We start from the raw sequence: 18,924 nt of genomic DNA on the forward strand, positions 1-18,924 counted from the left end.
ATCAGTACTTGTGGGGAAGATTTTAAAAGTGTTGGTTGAGTTGCTGTTTAGTTGACAACATTTTGAAAACTTGATGTGTTTAAAACCTTTTGAAAGGAAAATTCTCGGAAATTGAAAAAGAAAGTGTCAAATTTGATTAATATACAGCATAATACTTATATCTCAAACAAATAATCCCTGCAGAACATATTTGGATCTAAACTGGTCGCCGGCTTCGATTGCCAGTATAATGAACTTTGATGATTGTTTTTCACGAACGTTCATAGTGAAGCAATGTTTGCCTTTCAATTCGATGGGACCAAAAGGGGCAACGCTTTAATCTTTTTTAGATATTTTTCTCTAGGACGGTGATTATAAATAATTTTCTTAAACTAAATCATCAAAATTTTCATCAAAACATAGTTTTTTCTCTAAGAAAAGTTCGATGGTATTTCAAATGGCTTTGCTCAGATTATTGATGGCAACTTCTACAATATGTCATCAAGAAGCGATATCTAGTTTACTAGGGGGAAAGATTGATTCGCCACATTTCCAGCTTTATCTCCAGTCCAAACGTAGGTTCTGAGTTAATCCCCACCTCTAAATTACAACCAGCATCTCATTGGTTCTTGAAAACTCACGTCAGCGCGACGAGAATGACGAAAATTACGAATTTTCCGACTGAGGAGAGCGAAATAGCCTAGCCCGGCCTCCTTTTAAGTCCCTCTTGTATTTTGAAATGGGGACTGGAACTATGGCCCTCGAATGCTTAGGCAACTTATACCTACTCCCTAATAAACTAGATATCACTTCTTGATCTCATCAGAGATCCATGTGCACGTGTACTTTCAAATGCAAATATAATATACAGGTTTCCCCTTAAACATACTGGTCGGTTCATAAAATTATTGAAGTCTCGAATTTGAATTTGTTTTATTAATTCGATGTCCGATACTACCAAAACGGGTGTGGCGCCTAAGAAATATCTGCAATGAAACGTTTTAATAAGAAATCTATTAAAATTAAGAGAATAACTCTAGTTAAAATCATAACAGGCCCCCGAGCAATGCAGTACACTGAGATTAATGTTCAAATTAATATATTAATCCACGAACCATAGATTTGTGAAGCCCCTGGGCTAGTGCCGTACTAGGCCCAGTGGGTAAGACGACCCCGAGGGGCTAGTCATTCGCCAAAATTTTGTAAATCTGATTTCTGATTCTGAATTTTTAAGTCAATTCCGATGATTATTGAACGAATTCCTTGATTTCTGTGATTTTGATTATTTTCGGCGATTTCCATAATCGTTACACTGATTTACCGTTATTGCCGCAGATTACTTGTGATTCCTGTTTGAATTCCAATGAATTCCGGTAATTTTTGGTGAATTCCGTGATTACCACCGGATTATTCGTGAATTTCGATGAATGCAGTGATTATTTCTATATCAACTGATTATTATTTTAATTTTGTATTTTCGAATTCTTCGGTTGATTATGTGCGATTACCGAGGTGATTACAAAAGATTACTAGTAAATAATGTAATTATTTCTGATTTTCTGAATATTTTATTTGATTACCGGTGATTATCGGAGATTTATGATTATCTTTGAGTACTCACAAGAATGATTTTAATTACTATTGATTTTCTGAGAATTCTAGAAATCAAGTAATCGATATCTGCGGTTTTGTACACCTGATTATTCAAGTGACTAACCTTTCGGACGACCCTGTGCTTATACTTAATTACTTGGTATTAGTGTATTTTCCTAATAAGATACCGGATGGAGAACATCTTAGGGAGGAACCGAAAACTGCTTGCCGCGATGCAAATCTTATTTCTTTATGATTTTACGTGGAATTTTAAATCCTGTAAAATTTTAGAAAGGACCCAAGCGCCTGTCCCTGTGCCGGACGCGTACACGATTTGGAGAGAGAGAAGCTCGGAGAGAAACGAATGAAAACGAGACGTTTCCTGATAGTAAATACAAGAAACAAAGCTTTAAAGAAGAAAGTTAAAGCGCTGGATTTAAAAGTGAAGAAAAGCTTCAAAAAGGATGGATTTTTTATGTCTGAAGAAGAGAGTCGGGATTTCGAAGAAATTATTTCAAAAAATCCATTTCAAAGCAAATCAGTTTTTCAAAAGCTATTGATGCGTGAGCAATTAAAATTAATTCGAAACAAAAAATCCAGACCAAGAAAATGGCATCCAGCAATCATCCAATGGTGCATTTCCATAAAAGCAAAATCACCTAGTGCCTATGAAGCTATTCGTCAAGCATTTTCCCTGCCTTCGCAAAGAACGCTATACAATTACACTGTAGACCTAACAACTGAAAGTGGCTTTAATGACGCTGTTCTTTTGGAAATGATGGAAAAAATAGATATAGTCAATTTAGAGGAACACCAAAAGTATTTTTCGCTAGTGCTGGATGAAATTCAAATCAAACAGGATTTAGTGTTCAACAGTAGCACGGGTGAATTAATTGGAGGTATCAAGCTCAACCAATTTAGAAATGAAGTATTGGAGTTAGAAAATCGCTTAAAAGATACCACAGATGATGGAAATATACCCTTGGCAAATCACGTGCTTCAGTTGATGGTGCGAGGTTTGACGACAAATTTTAAATACCCGTACGCCTTTTTTCCTTGTGGAAATTTACATGCAGATGATCTGTACTCGATACTTTGGGAAGCTATTGAAAACCTACAGGCAGCTGGATTTAGAATTCTCACAGTGGTATGCGATAAAGCTTCAACCAATATGAAATTAATAAAACTTTGCACAGAAGGTGTTCAAAAACTGAAGAATCATAGAGTAGGGTATCAAGCCAAAAATCCATTCAACAACGGAGAACCACTTTACTTCGTTTCTGACGTATGTCACAATATAAAAACCGCAAAAACTGCCCTTAACAACAGCGGAAAAATGAAAAAACACAAGGATGGTACTTTTCAGCCAATTAGACTTTTAAAAAAGAATGGCAGGCTTCTCCTATGGAAGCACATAGCCGATACATACGAAATAGATTCAAATTCTCTACTACGATTAGCACCTAAATTAACTTATAATCATGTTCATCCAAATCCGCACAGTTGCATGAGGGTAAAACTTGCAACCCAAGTTCTGAGCACCACCACTGCCAACGCCGTGGAAGAACTGATTGGTGAAGAGGCAATAGAAACTGTCAAATTTCTACGACTGTTCGATACTTTCTTTGACATCCTAAATGTATCGAACACTCATACATACTTTACAAAGAAAAAGCCAGCTTTGGAACCATTCAAGAGATTAGATGATTGGCGTTTTAAGGTAAAAAGTACTAAATGCTATTATCAAAGAGAATGAGAGAAAGGTACCTGTGTGCCTGAATAAGGGTGATTTCTAGAGAAAAGGTTTTAAGCTACCCAATCCCTTGAACACGCCATTACTTAAGAATTATTTATCCATTCTCTTAGCTGCAATTATCAGTGAAAAATTAAACATCCATTCATTCTGACGTTCATTAATTTTTAGTGGCTACAAGAGGAATTTCTTGCTTATTTAGATGAGTGGGAAGCCGAGGTAAATCAAATAGATGTCGATGAAGATTTTGACCGATCAAAAATGCTCCTTAGCAGGGAAACTCTGGAGGGTATTCGAATAACTGGTTTGTGTTTAAAATATTTAATACTACCACAAACTTTACTATTAATATATTTCAATTTTAAATCGACCATTTCAGTATACGCAACTATTGATGTTGTAAAGTTTTTGCTCCAAAAAGGAGCACCTTACGTTTTAACGGCGAAACTAAACCAAGATTTGGTGGAAAATTACTTTAGCCGGCAGCGAGGGTCATGCGGATCTGGTGAAAACCCAACAATTAGTCAATATGGACAAGGATCGAAAAGGCTTAAACTAATGAAATCTTTAATTCCAAGAGCTAAAAATGGAAATTGCACAGCGACCAAAAAAAAAGAATTAATAGAAGGATATTGGCTCGAAATGCTTTTCTAGAATTAAAATAATATGAAATAAACATATTTTTAACTATTGGTTTTTTTTCTGGGAACATAAAACTTTCAGTTCTTTCCGAATGCCACTGCTGGTTAAGCAATCCTTTTTCGACATCTGGACTGCGTTCTTAACCATTCTTGTCAAGCCTTTCAAATAACAATTAATGACAATTGAGAAACACTTTTTCCTGGCAGCTTTCGAATTTTCTTTTCCATCGGCCCATAACTGTTCCCAAATCTGCATTACGTAATTATATGGAACGCCGTTTCGGCCAAAATTATGTACTTGCCAGGTTGTTATATAGTACGAGGCAAGTTGTTATATAGTACGAGGCAAGTTGTTATATAGTACGAGGCAAGTTGTTATATAGTATACGGACGAGGCAAGTTGTTATATAGTACGAGGCAAGTTGTTATATAGTACGAGGCAAGTTGTTATATAGTACGAGGCAAGTTGTTATATAGTACGAGGCAAGTTGTTATATAGTACGAGGCAAGTTGTTATATAGTACGAGGCAAGTTGTTATATAGTACGAGGCAAGTTGTTATATAGTACGAGGCAAGTTGTTATATAGTACGAGGCAAGTTGTTATATAGTACGAGGCAAGTTGTTATATAGTACGAGGCAAGTTGTTATATAGTACGAGGCAAGTTGTTATATAGTACGAGGCAAGTTGTTATATAGTACGAGGCAAGTTGTTATATACGACGAGGCAAGTTGTTATATAGTACGAGGCAAGTTGTTATATAGTACGAGGCAAATTGTTATATAGTACGAGGCAAGTTGTTATATACGTGGACTTAGATTTATTTTTTCGAATAATTGGGAGAGGTGAAGACAGTAATGGCATCACTATATATATGAAAATAGCTACGGTAAGGAAAGAAATGTCATTTCCCTCGTGAGCTGGGAGGGGGCGAAAAACGAGGGGACGAGAAGCAGCAGTATATATTGGTGAAATTTCAGGGGTATTAGAGAGTTTAAGCATCCCCTATACGCGTACGTGTAGCCACCTTTGACAATGCATTGGTCTAATGCACTGTGGAAGGTAGCTACACGTACGCGTTTAGGGGATGCTTAAACTCTCTATTGTACCGCCCCCTTCCATTGACTGGTTTTCTGTTGAACTTAGTTTTACCATAGAGACTATAAACCCCAAGGAGTGGAAGGAATGCCTCAACTTGTTGCCCCTTTTTTCCTGGTACAGGGCGACTTCCGCTAAGCAAAATTAAACGGGCCGGAAGCTCTCATGTACCAATTTTGGAGCAACATCATTATTTGCGCTTGTAGAGCGGGGGACCTGCCACTCCTTGGGGTTTATAGTACTTAAATTAAAGCATGATGGGTAATTTATACTGCTGCGTATAGCCTTCCTCTTTACCACTCCATGTAAAACCTTTTTTCCTTTAAGAGTTTATTTCGTGGAAAATTTGTGAAAAGTTAAGAAAGTAATGGCAGCTTCATAATAAAAAGCGCTACGATAATGAATGAAATGTCAAAGCTATGTATACTCCTCTTTTAGCCACTTTGTACCGCATGGGTATAAGAACCAGTTTTATTTTTGATTGAAGTGTGTTCGAGGGGTTGGAAACTACCCCAGTTCGAAAGGGTGTACTTATAGAGTAGTGTCGGTAGAGAGGGGAGTAGACAGTGTATCTCTCCCTCTAGGCGCGCTTTTGTAAGAGTGGATACTGTACGCGCCTGGTAGGGGGATGATACTGAGCTAAGAGATAGAAGGGTATGACGTTTGCATACGTAGAACTGACATTACTCTATTCTATGTGACCGTGGTGCTGACATTTTCTGTTGACTAACTAGATGGTCTCTCTTTTTAAAGTTAGGGAAAACCAAGGATGTATGGAGTCAGGGGGTATGCAGATGTTTTCATTTTTCCCTATAACTTCAAAGGGCCACTGGTTTATGGAATTGTATGTTAAATGTTTTTGTGATAATAACAGCCTCGACGATACATTTATTCATACTGTATCTATTGAAAAATGAATGCAAGTGGCATTTTGACTTTTCTGTTAATAGTCTTAATACTATTATTTCACGTTTGTCACTGTAATGATGTTTTGGAATATTTGAGTGAGCTTGATGGATTTTGTGAGTCTCTTCTAAGGTGCCGATACAATCTAGATTTAAACGCTTTGGAACTTTATCATAGACGATTAGAAGGTCACTGTTGTATTATAAGAAGCTACATAATTGCAAATCTAAATAACGAAGAGACTGCTTTAAGTTGCGCTTTAAATGGACTTCTGAATATACTCTATAATAGTTTATGTGAAATGCTGGAAGATTTGCAAGGTATTTTGAGTTCAAATGTAGATCTGGTATCGGACCCTTACATATGTCCGATAGTTCGTTCTGGAGCAATTGGTAGACCATATTTCGATGTTACGAGACAACAAATTGAGTGGTGCCGAGATACATTAAATTTTTCATGGCAAAGGACTTCCGAAGTATTAGGAATCAGCATTAGAACCTTATTTCGGCGTAGAAGATATATGGGTATTGAACCCACTACAGTAATTTCAAATGAAGTTCTCGATCAGAGCATTGTGCGAATTTTAAGGAACACGCATAATGTCGGTGAAACATACGTTATTGGTGGATTGAGAAGCGAAGGTGTTTGTCGTCACGTTCCTCGATGGAGAGTTAGGCAGCGTCTAAATATTTTGGATCCGGTTGGAAGAGCCCTTAGAGGAAGAACGCCTATAACCAGAAGAAGATACAAAGTTAAAGGTGCAAATGCTTTATGGTTAGTAATACAATTTTGATCTTGTTTCTATTAACATACGGCTACCCGACAGATAATTTTTAAGTAAACAAAACGCATACATATTCGTAAAACCTAAATAGTTCGAAAACGAAAATATAACCTCTCCGTGTCCAGAAGATTACCGTAACTTAAGACTTTAGTAGTTCAGTTGGTTAGAGCGGAGTGAAAACATAAATAGTTAAATACAAAGTTTTAATAGATGATTGTATAAAATAGAAGGAGGTTCTAGAGATAATGTACCTGTGCGTCATCCGTGATGTTTTGCATCACGAGAGAGATAAGGCGGATGTAAACTGAGGTGCGTCTAGTTTCTCAGAATGAGTTCTGACTGACAGAAATTATCTGAGCCAGAAAATATCTGAGCCAAAAAAACTCGAAAAGTGCAAACAGACGCATTTCTTTCACTAAGTACAATTTCAAACCTACGTCAATGATGACGTGGAAAATTAATAGTAGTTAGGCCAATGCTCAAAAGCGAAACTCATGACTAGGAACTAATGTTGAGATTTTATAGATAAGTGACAAATGATGAAAGTTTACTACTTTCCATTCAATATTCTTTCATATTGTCACTGCTATATTCTTAAAACATAACTTTTATCTGTTTCTGATCATAATACCGTGTTAAATCAAATTCGGCGTGAAGGCCGCCACTTCTCTTGGCAAGTAACCTCGATTCTATTCTGACTGTTCGCCTCAGAAGCTCAGAAATCGTCGGGTTCTACTTCCGTTCAGAACGAACGTCTAGTTTCTCAGAAGGAATTTCGGAGTCAGAATTCTGAGTCATTTCTGAGAAACTAGACGCACCCCTGACGACCTTTCACGCATTTTTCGCACGTGAAATTGGCGCACGCGCATTAAACGCGTGAAAAAGTACTCAGATTGCATCCGTCTTTAGAAAACCTTTGTCGCGAGTCATGACTGAGTCTGCACGTGAGGAATGCAGAGACGCTGAGGTTAGTTTCGAACAAGCCGATCAAGACCTCTAAACAATTTATATATTCACCTATTAAAGGTTGCTCCAAGTCATTTTTGCTATGCCTGGAATTTTTGAGTAGCTAACACGGCTTTAGACCGAGTTAGTCTGTTTTTATTGTTATATTTTGCTTCAAAAAATTTAGACATCATTATAGGGACGGTGAAACGGAAATAACGCCATTTTCGAACCAAAAATGGCGGTTGTTTCAATGACGTCACAAAAATATACGTAAAAATTCAACGATCGATGTGAAACCAATCACGACGCGTCTTCTCTCGAGCGAAGGAAGACATCGGAAAAATGCGCATGATTCATGGAAGTGTGAATTTTATCATAATTGCAATTAAGCCTAAATTTGGAATTTTTTCTTTTCACCCGCGAGATAACGAGCCGTGCATTGGTTTTATGTCGTATTACGTCAAGTTTCTGTGACATTAGAAATCAGGACTTCCTTTGATTTTTTTAATAAGTAAAATGGAATTCATTCAGCGGTAGATTCAAATAAAATACTCTTCATTTTACATTTCGCCCTCCCTTAACTAGCGTGAGATAGGAGAATTGAATATGCTATTCTTATACAGGCACATGGACAGCAATCATAAACTCATTTCGTGGCGATTTGTCTTCCATGGATTGATAGACGGCTTCAGTAGGATGGTCATTCATGTACATTGTGCAACTAATAACAGAGCCTCGACAGTATACGATCTTTTTATTCGTGGGTGCAGAAACTATGGCCTACCGTCTCGTGTACGTGGAGATATGGGGGTCGAAAACGTCGACGTTGCGAGATACATGGTTGCAGAAAGAGGCTTAAATAGAGGAAGTTTTATAACTGGACTAAGTGTCCATAATACACGAATTGAAAGACTCTGGGCTGAAGTCAATAGAGTGGTTTCTTCATATTTTCGGGCTTTGTTTAAATTCATGGAAGACATAGGGGTTCTTCATCAAACGAATGAAATGCACATTTTCTGCCTCCACTTTGTTTTTTTGCCGAGGATAAGAAGATCCTGTGATCAATTTCAAAACGAATGGAATAATCATTCTCTTCGAACGGAGCATGGATATTCACCATTGCAATTATGGTCCTTAAATCGTTTAGATGAAATACGCAGGGAAGAAGAGCACATAGAATACATCTCAAACCCGAATTTGTATGGCGTTGACGAGCCTTCTACTCATCCACCAATAAATACAAATAACAACGTTGTTGTACCCGAGAACAGATATAGACCTAATCCTGAATTTGAGGCTTTGTTCTTGGAAATAGATCCCCTTTCTGAAGACGGCAACCATGGGATAAACCATTACTTGAACCTTATAAATATATTAAATAGTTAACGCCATATATCATCATTCCAAAAATTGGGTTGTTATTTTCTGGAAAATAAAAATATGACGCGTGCTAGACATCTATTTCTTCTTGATTTTTAAATAAATTCCTGATTTAACACTGTGTACCGGTACGGTACGCCTCCACAGTTTTCCCGTTCCCGACTGAACGGACTTATGGAGCGTAAACGGGTTACATGGGCACTCGAGGCTATCGGACAGACAGAGAAGAATAGCGCAGCAAGATAGAATTTTAGAATGACGTCTGAAATGCAGTTTAAGTCCACGCAAGACTCGAGGAGCTAATCACGGAATACGCGTAACCATTTTAGCACTGCCAAAGGCAGAACCTTTAAAGATCATGCGTATTCTCTTTAGTACAGTCAAAAGTACAAGCGTGTACACCGATTACGCTGAGTGATTGGCCCCTTGGCGAGACAAGCAATAGACCCTTTCGACGAGAAAAAAGGGTGATGCTCCAAAGTCGTCAATGCGCAAGCGCAGCTCCAAATTACCACAGCGCATGCACGAAAAAGCAAAGTGGAATTTGGGATTTTACCCCTGCTTTTCCCCTTTATTTTCGTCAAAAGGGTGTATTGAGACTAGCAATTGAGACTAAGTTAGAGGGATATTGTTAAACGTCATATTAATCTCATGTTTAGGGGATCACACACCATTCATCGTACTAGTTAATATAAATGTTTCACCGAATACATATTCCATGTGAAACTAAAAAGATATATTTGGTACAAGGGTTTCATGAACCCGTGCAGAGCCCCTCAGTGATGTCTGTGACTTCCGGATGTTCCGGTCGAGCACGTCACTGGAACTACATGAAAATTTCATTTTTTTCCAAGGCTTAGACGTGACGACGAAATAAACAAGGATTACAGTTTCCGTTGCCTGTCAAACCAGAGCAATTATCTTTAGTTCATGGTGAAAATAGGCATCCAAAACAGATTAGCATTAACAAGTGGCCCAAGGGCGGGGCCAAATAGTAGCCACATCGTACACAGTACTTAAATACGCCGTCCTCTTGACACGCTACCCTTAAGAGTGCTAATTTGATTACCCGTAGCCCACAAGATCGGTTAACTCTGACTTCATTCCAATGCACCTAACCATTTCTTCATTTAACTTTGAAATAACCATTTCTTCGTTTTACTCTGAAATAACCATTTCTTCGCTTAACTCTGACCATATTCCTATATTCGAAGAAACGTGCCCACGGCAAGCACCACCCCCACTTCCATCCCAACAGAGCCTCATTGTATACTACGATGTGGCTAAAAAATAGGCATACTTATATGGGATTATGTTAATTGTGGTATAATTTATCCAAATCTAATTTTATTAAAAAATGAATGATCATTACAATTCCTTAATGCAAATTTTATACCAAAAAGAGACTCCCCGAACCGTTACACAAAAAATACAAAATTTTAAGAACAATTTTTGATGGCAATGAGGTATTAATCTTGAAATATGTTCATTGTTTTAAAAGTAAATTTTTTCTTTCCCTTTACCAAAGTACTCAAAATTGAAAACCAAAAATTTAAATCTTTAGCCATGCCTACTGACGATGATTTTCGACCTAAATAATCCACCACCCCTTTTCCTTCATAAACAACCACAAAGATTTGTTAATAATCTAAACCAAGCCAAACACGGGGCTACAAAGAATACCCTCATCCATAGCAGTTTTGAAATCTAAATAGTTTTGGTGTACTATAGGCAATTTCATTATCGTTGCACATGTATTAGCCATAGGGAACTTGCTTGCAGTACCGACACTTTCGATAATTTCGTGTAAAAACTCCAAAGTTGGTTCTGTGGGAAAACCAAGTGGAGGCTCGCTCTCCGCCCCGGTAGTGAAAATTAATATATCTGCCAGTGATACACCAGCCTCCCCGTCTTCTACGTCAATCAGATAATCACGCCAATATCCAACGGCTTTATTTTCTAAAGCAAAACGATTACCCCCACATTCAGAAAACTGAATTTTAAACATTGAGTTTAACTTTGCTCTAGTTATTTCGACAGTTTCATCATGTGTCATGATACATCTAAAGGACTCGGGGAAATTTTTAAGGGCCTCCAAAACTCCTAATGTAGATAACCCTTCTTTAAATTTGTTTAGATTCCCTACGTGGCGACCGAGAACTAGATAGTGAGTTATGTCTTTCAGTTGCGCATCCTGCTCCGTCATGTTAAGTATAGGTCTCTCGCACCCAGTCAGAAATCTGATATCACTTAACCCTTCTAAAACTTGTAAAAGATCATCCACGCTTTCTGCATTTTTTATAGCAAGGACCCTTTCTCTTAGACTTTCGTCTACAATGTTACATGGTTCGACATTTACAGTAGCCGGCTCATTGAACAAACTCTCAAAAATCCAAGGTGCCAGACATTGAGGACCTGGTCCACCATGAACAATTGATAGAGCGATCGCAAATCCAGCGAAGTAGTACATGTTGTTCGAGACTGCCCCAGCATGCATATTCAAAGTCTTAAATTTTGGAGGACCTTCAAACACGTACGACGTCATAACTTCGTTCATTAATAATCTGAAAAATTCTCGCGAAGGTCCGCCAATGTCGGCCGCACCCTCTCCTAGGCCACTAGTATCAGTGAAAACTACGTTAATCCGACCAGATGGATCAAATGACTTCCTTTGAAATGCTCTAAGAGCTCCATCAAGAACATTGGTTCTATTTACATTGATATCATTGATTTTTAAATGTGATATCTTTGAATTTAAACCCGAAAGAATATCTCTTAACGCTATCGGCGAGTCTTCAAAAGCCTCATTTTTGTCAAATGATCCAGTACTTGTGAAATTCGTCGTTAAGTCGCTTGAAACGGGCGTCGTTAAATCGCTTGAAACGGGCGTCGTTAAATCGCTTGAAACGGGCGTCGTTAAGTCGCTTGAAACGGGCGTCGTTAAATCGCTTGAAACGGGCGTCGTTAAGTCGCTTGAAACGGGCGTCGTTAAGTCGCTTGAAACGGGCGTCGTTAAGTCGCTTGAAACGGGCGTCGTTAAGTCGCTTGAAATGGGCGTCGTTAAGTCGCTTGAAACGGGCGTCGTTAAGTCCCTTGTAGCAACAGTTTCACTAACACCTAGGTTTAGGATACGAAAAAATTCATCTTTATTAATAATATCATCCTATGACTATTGCTCAAGTAATATCTAAGCTTTATCTAAGGAAGGGATATCCACACTAAGCCTTTGGCTTGTTTACATGTGGGCCTTTTTACAATACAGCAGTGGCTAGCCCTTATGCTAATCGACAGCGTCCTACACTAACTATTACCGTCGTTAACTTAAGCAATTCTAAGGCAGATTTTTGAAAAACAGATGGGTACGCCCACAATAAACAACATCGTACGCATATGGTTACAGAATTATGGTCTCTTCAGACGAGAGCAGCAAGAAATTACGGTTTCTTTAAAAACATAAATGTCCGACCGCTCTAATAATTTCCGGTTCGCTCAAATGTCCGACCCCACGATTAAAAACGAGGCGAAGGAAAAATACAACAACAGCGCTTGGTCAAACTAGTACCACGTCGTTTCTATGTGATTTGGTAAAAAAGGCTGATTGGTCAGCGGGGAGGGTATGCAATGGGTAAACAACCCTCCAAAATCCCCCTTTGAATTGAAATTTCCGCTTTTATTCTTACCTAATAATGGTATCTCTGGTAATTCATCGTCTGAATTTCCATTATTCTCGGAAAATGAATCACTTCCATCGCTTTCTAACAACTTAATGCTGATTTTAGGACGAACATACAAAGTTGATTTTCCCCAGCATCTATGTACCATGTCGCCATTCAGAGTTGATCCCGGGGAAATGTTAGGTTTAACTAACGAAGATGCTGAAGGCCGAAGTAATTCAATTCTGCAATGAGAAGTTATAATTTACCAAAGTGTCCATTATACATATGGACTCAAAGCTATGGGGCCTTAAATGGTTTATGAATTATAAATACTAAACCGTAAGTGAATTTACTTACTCGTCTTTTGATTCTAATTTTCCGGGGAATAGTTTGATCACTTCCTCGTGAAGCCTTTCTGAATCCCAGTCTTTACGGAATTCGACGGCGGATACAACACAACCGCGCTTATACAAATTGGTTTTAAATCCACCCCTTGGAACGGTGTTGCATTTTCTTTTCGGTATTAATGTCACATTCATGGTGAAAGTGGGATACGATTCTGGTGCAGATTTGGACCTGTTATTAATATAAGAAATAAACCATAAATACTTTCTACCGCACTAGTAGTGTACTGGTCTCAGTAGGGGCATGAAAAAGAGTGCAAAACATCGTTGGAAACACCGTCATTCTCCCTTTACACCGAGGGACTAATCACTCTCAGATTATCTGTACGTCGATTACAAATTGGGTAATCATTTTCGCATTGTTGGGGTTTTAAATATTACACCTAATCCTTAAAGGATAAGTAGCAGTTAATTTCGAATAATACAAGATTTTGATAGATATTAATAGTTTAAAATCACCTTACTCAGCCTAGTAAATCATTTTTGTTTGAAAATCGTAAATATTTCAAAACAAAAATAAAAAACTTAAAAATCCCGCGTTGTGACGTCATAAAGGTTCTGTCTTATTTGGCGCGCATTTCAATTCATTCGAAGCTCGCGAGGCTCCTCCAGAGCGTGTATTAGGCTTAGCGAAAGTGATTATTAGCATAGGGGGAATGACTGTGTCAGAGTTCTGAACGCTAAAATTCAAAGACAAACGTGATCTCCTGAACCACAACAATATTATTGTGACGTCATAAGTATAAGTTTTTGTCCAACTAATTTTTTAAACAGTCAATTTTTAAATAAATATTTTTCAAAACATAGCTCTAGTTTTTTAATACTTTTTCCGAAAATAATGGTTTCAATCCATTATTTAATTAAGAATTGAACTGCTACTATTCTTTTAACCGAATTACATACGAAATGAAAAATTGATGTAAAAATAAAAATGCTCGAAAAATTGCTCCGCCATACGTATTTTTACAGTTGGTTCTTGATGTTTTAAGGCATTAAATATTTTAGGGAAGTTTAGGGATCATTGCCAAGTCCCTGTTAGCCTTAAAGGGATAGTGAAGCAGGCCAACAAGTTATTTTTAATCGATTAAGGCTGTTAAAATATCCATAAAACCATTAACATAACTCACCAAATCGTTTTCGTTAATTTATAATTAATTATCAAAGTTGTTATTTGAGCTCGCGGTTTTTAAACAAAATTTCGATATGAAGAATTGAAATGTCAGCAAAAGAAGTTTGAAAAGGTTCAAATCACGCGCTAAACAATTATTATTTTTTGTTTAGCGCGTGAATTGAATCTTTTAAAACTTTGTTTTGGCCTATCCTATATAGCAGTATCCCATGTTATCTTTCCATAGGCCTAATACAGTCAAAAGCAGGGTACTGAAATTACTCCATAGGGAGTGGAAGAACCTGTCCTTCCAACGTCATAGGCTCATATCTCTTACTTCGGTGTCACCCCCCCTAACGCGGGAATTTCAGTATCTCGCCTGCAAACGCTCCCCCCAGTAGAGGTATAAAATGACGTTTGATGTTCTTTCCCTCCCTGACAAAATTCCACTCACAATTGTTAGAGGGATAGGCGTTTATAGGAATAATTACACTTTTTGAGAATTAAAGGTTGTCCAAAACAAATAAACAAATAAATCCAGGTAAAACGCACACAATTTATCTCAACTCTCGCTAACCTCGCGCGCAAAAACTCTGACCTCTCTCTTGTCCCCAAACTCAAATCTACCCTCTCCCACGCCTTTCGTCCTCCCCTGTTTTTCATAACAAAAACCCCTCTCGTCCCCTGGTATTTTTCCACACCGTCCATTTTCAAGTAAACACCGTATTATTCGGATACGGAGAGAAACAGGTGTACAGGGCGAACTTCTCGCTGGGTTTTTGAACTCTCTTGACAATGGCCCCTCGAGCTACTATCTTAAGGGGATCCTCCATACAGTAACTGTAACACTATAGAGCGTCCAATCTGTTTTCACGTGCAATCCTTTTCCCCGATTGGTCACGGACATTTCAATTCTTCATATCGAAATTTTGTTTAAAAACCGCGAGCTCAAATAACAACTTCGATAATTAATTATAAATTAACGAAAACGATTTCGTGGGTTATAATGTTTTTAGGGATATTTTAACAGCCTTAATCGATTAAAAATAACTTGTTTGCCTGCTTCACTATCCCTTTAAGTAGGCCGGTTTTTTTTGGCCTTGAAATTTGTCTTGTCAAAATAGACCGTACCAGTTAGACCACCCGATTTGTACGAAGACCAGTTTTTCGGTATGTCGTCAGTGACGTTACTGCTATAGACTGATTCAGAATTTCCATAAAGAGTAACATGACGCGTAGGGACGTGCCGTCCATTAAGGGAAATTATAACTGCCGATAGGTAGGGTCTCTAGATGAAGTTCAAATCACTTTTCCTTGAAAGGTAAGAGTCTGGGCCTATAGGGCCATCTATTAAAACCCGTTTACAATATTTCATGCCTTCAATGCGGTTTAACCTACGGAATATATGGATAGGTCTATTTTCGCCTGTTTTTCGGGCAGAAATAGAGTAATTTCGGTAACACGTTCCACAACGTCCCTTCTATCTTTTAGCTCAGCTTCATCCCTACTGGTGCTAAATAGTACTCCCCTTTACAAAAACGCGATCAGCCGGGAAGACCCCTTGGGCCCTTACTTCTGATATCACTCTATAGACACTACGTAAATGGCACTTTGTTACATAAAAATCAATCTTACCTTTGGCTTCTTGATCTTGATCGACGACGTCTGATGCTGGAACCACCCGTAAAATTAAACTGAGTGTTTCTTGTAGGAGATTGATCCAAATTTGAAGCAATTCGCGGGACATTTCTTAGCGTTCGGGACCGAAACATACTACTAACTTCCCTATCCAATGTTCCAAAGCTACGACCTTGATCCCTAATCTCGCTTGTTACGTTAGTATTATTATCCGGGCTTACGATTGAAGACAAAAGATTCATGAATTGTGGATTAATAATAAGATTTTGAATAGCGTCTCTCGCTGCGCTAGGCGTACCACTCATACCGAGGATATACACGGCACAATACTTTTCGGTTAACCTGAGAGGCAAAGGGGTCTGTGTGTAAACCTAATGATTTTACACGTTTCCTACAGTAGACCGTTTCTTCCGAACGCTGGAACCAAAGGAGGTGATTTTCCGATAGTTCACGGGAAAACGTTTTTTGAAGGGGCTTCGAGGGTTCGAAGAATATTGATACACGTGACACCAGAGAGAATTGAAACAGGGAGTGGAAGCTAGAGCCAGAAATGTCGCTATAAAAACCACGTGATCAGGCCAGGGCGGTTTTCGGTTTATAGCGAATTCCACTGACTGCTCTCGGAGCGCTCCCATGGAGCAATAAATATAGGAGACCCTGATTTAGCAAAAACAGTCTTTAACGAAGCCGAGAGCTACTTCTCCCATTTATATGGCTCCATGGGAGCGCTCCGCGAGCAGTCAGTGGAAATCGCTATTAGTGTTACTGGAAGCTAGCTCTAGACCGGAAACTAGCCTGGCCTGTTACGCCTACTTGCTTTAAGAGTAGCTAAAATCTCGATAGCACAGCCTTCCACTCCCTGTCTTAATTCTCTCTGGTTACACACGCCACGGAAGTTTTAAAGAACACAATAAGGCACGACCGCCTACATTTTTTATTAGCCACATCGTAGTATACGATGACGGTCTTAGTTGGACTTGGGATGCAAGGGGTGGGGGTTGGCCTGGGGGTTGGAGGTGCCGTGTTAAATTTTTTTCGAGACTTGGAATGTGGTCAGAGTTAAGCGAAGAAATGATTATTTCAGAGTTAAACGAAGAAATGGCTAGGTGCATTGGAATGTAGTCAGAGTTAACCGATATTGTGGGTTACGGGTAATCACACTAGGACAGTTAAAGGAGCCCGTCGAGGGGAGGGCGTAATTAAGTACTGTACACGATGTGGGTACTATTTGGCCCCACCCTTGGGTCACTTGTCATGATAGAAAATCTTGATAGCCATGCAAAAAGTTCGGAAAACTAAAATATTACCTCTCCGACATTGGAAACTGTTCCACATCGGTAAATACTTGTTTATAATTAACCTAAGCTAACCTTGCCTATTAGAAACTGGAAACCAACAAATTATTGCTAGTCGGTTTATCGTTTTGTCCCCACTTAAGCATGTTTATAATTATACAAAAAAATGTAAGTTACAGGTAATCAAACCCGGCACCTATGGCTCGCAATTGTAAGGCTACACCAAGAGGCGACGTCCAATTATTAATTTTCTTTTTTGTATTAAATGTGATCATTTATAAAGACTTTTTACTCCTTATATATTACCTTTGACTTGAGCAAAAGGTTTTCCTTCAATATACCAATAAATATAAATAAATACAATTATTTTTTTCACATTATCATTACCCTCAAACACGCTACATATATATAATTTGAAAAACCCCAAATTTTTTTTTGGAGTTTAGGGAATCAAACCACGGACATGCAGATCTCAAAACGATACCACTGAACCACGTCTCGATATTTATTCATAAAATTCCATTAAAGGTCAAAATAACAACGATTTCTTTACCTGCATGTTGTATGTATATATTTTTGGATTTGTGGAAGTGGTTTACCTTCAATCCTACTAATATTATAAGCGTGAAAATATGTAAGTTGGTGTGCTTTAGGGTTGTTAATTTTCCGGAAAAATTAAACGTGGAAATTTTCCGGTCAATTTTCCGAAAATCGGCAAAAACAAAAAGTCAAAGTTAGCTATGAATCATTGAACTTCAAATTGTTTTAATAGAAAATTATTAGTCATAACTTTATGTATTTTGCAACTAATGCCCAAAATATCTAGACTACTTCGCCGTTCCTCCCTTCAAAATTCAAATGAACCAAACCAAGCGAACGCTGTTTCATAGTTTCTCGGAATTCAGTCAATTTAGTAGGCCTACAACCCTTCCCCCCTCGCTTTTACTATGATTTTATATGGGCCTGACAGTAAATAAAATTTACTAGCTGATGGAGTACACCAAATAAAAAAAAATATACGCGGGCTATCTCTTTCGTTGCTGGAACTTGCTTATTCCTAAGACCAAATGCTTTAACTTCGCTATTTTTTTTTTAAAATATATTTTGTACATGTCCTGAACAACATATACGTTTATGGGGAAATAACTTGAGTAGGTTTAATTTCTCTTCAGGAAAAAATTATTTTGAGTTTAGTTTCCTTTCAGGAGTAAAAAACTTTGAGAAAGTTTTGTTTCCCTTCAGGAGTAAATAACTTTGAGTAAGTCGAGGTTTTTGATAATACCCACGCTATATTCAAGGGGTCGGACATTTGCACATAATTAGAAAAACTGTACAACGCGAGCGGCGACAGTAAGTTTTAGTGGTCTGGAATTTTTACAAAAACTGATAAACTGCAGAACGCAAGTTTCTCTTTGCAGATAATTGTTTACTTGAGTGTAAATGAGTCAACCATGGAAATAAGGTTTTTTTTCAACTAGTCCTCGGGACCAGTGACCCCGACATCAACAATATTCAAACTGGTCCCTAAGACCATTTACCCCTGTGCGATTTATTTTACTACTGGTCCCACTTTAAAATTATTTATAAATATAAAATTACATGGTCCTAAATCATTTTTAACAATTTTATTTAGCCATCTTTGACTACATTATCGTACGCAAGCCAAAAGATTATCGATTTTCAACCAAAATTATCGTACGCTCCGAGCGCCTCCAACATAGCTGTGTTCTGATTGACCTTGT

At 38.1% G+C, this 18,924-nt stretch overlaps 2 protein-coding genes across 2 annotated transcripts; one reads left to right on the forward strand and one right to left on the reverse strand.

Moving 5' to 3' along the window:
* Positions 1-5,061: 5,061 nt before the first annotated feature.
* Positions 5,062-9,160, forward strand: LOC149681556 (uncharacterized). The gene is made up of 2 exons (XM_089834405.1): positions 5,062-6,743; positions 8,325-9,160. Exons 1-2 carry the CDS (start codon positions 5,977-5,979, stop codon positions 9,085-9,087), a joined length of 1,530 nt encoding a protein of 509 aa, XP_089690531.1. The 5' UTR covers positions 5,062-5,976; the 3' UTR covers positions 9,088-9,160.
* Positions 9,161-10,408: 1,248 nt separating this feature from the next.
* On the reverse strand, positions 10,409-17,421 carry LOC149681557 (uncharacterized). The gene is made up of 4 exons (XM_089834242.1): positions 15,885-17,421; positions 13,095-13,313; positions 12,762-12,979; positions 10,409-12,198 (listed from the first exon to the last, which is right to left on the reverse strand). Exons 1-4 carry the CDS (start codon positions 16,190-16,192, stop codon positions 10,730-10,732), a joined length of 2,214 nt encoding a protein of 737 aa, XP_089690368.1. The 5' UTR covers positions 16,193-17,421; the 3' UTR covers positions 10,409-10,729.
* Between the last annotated feature and the right edge of the window lie 1,503 nt (positions 17,422-18,924).

The sequence above is a fragment of the Phalangium opilio genome, unplaced genomic scaffold (genome assembly GCF_054372755.1).
Source record: "Phalangium opilio isolate 3A_F unplaced genomic scaffold, DU_Popi_V2 ptg000038l_1, whole genome shotgun sequence".
NCBI classification, from domain to species: Eukaryota; Metazoa; Arthropoda; class Arachnida; order Opiliones; family Phalangiidae; genus Phalangium; species Phalangium opilio.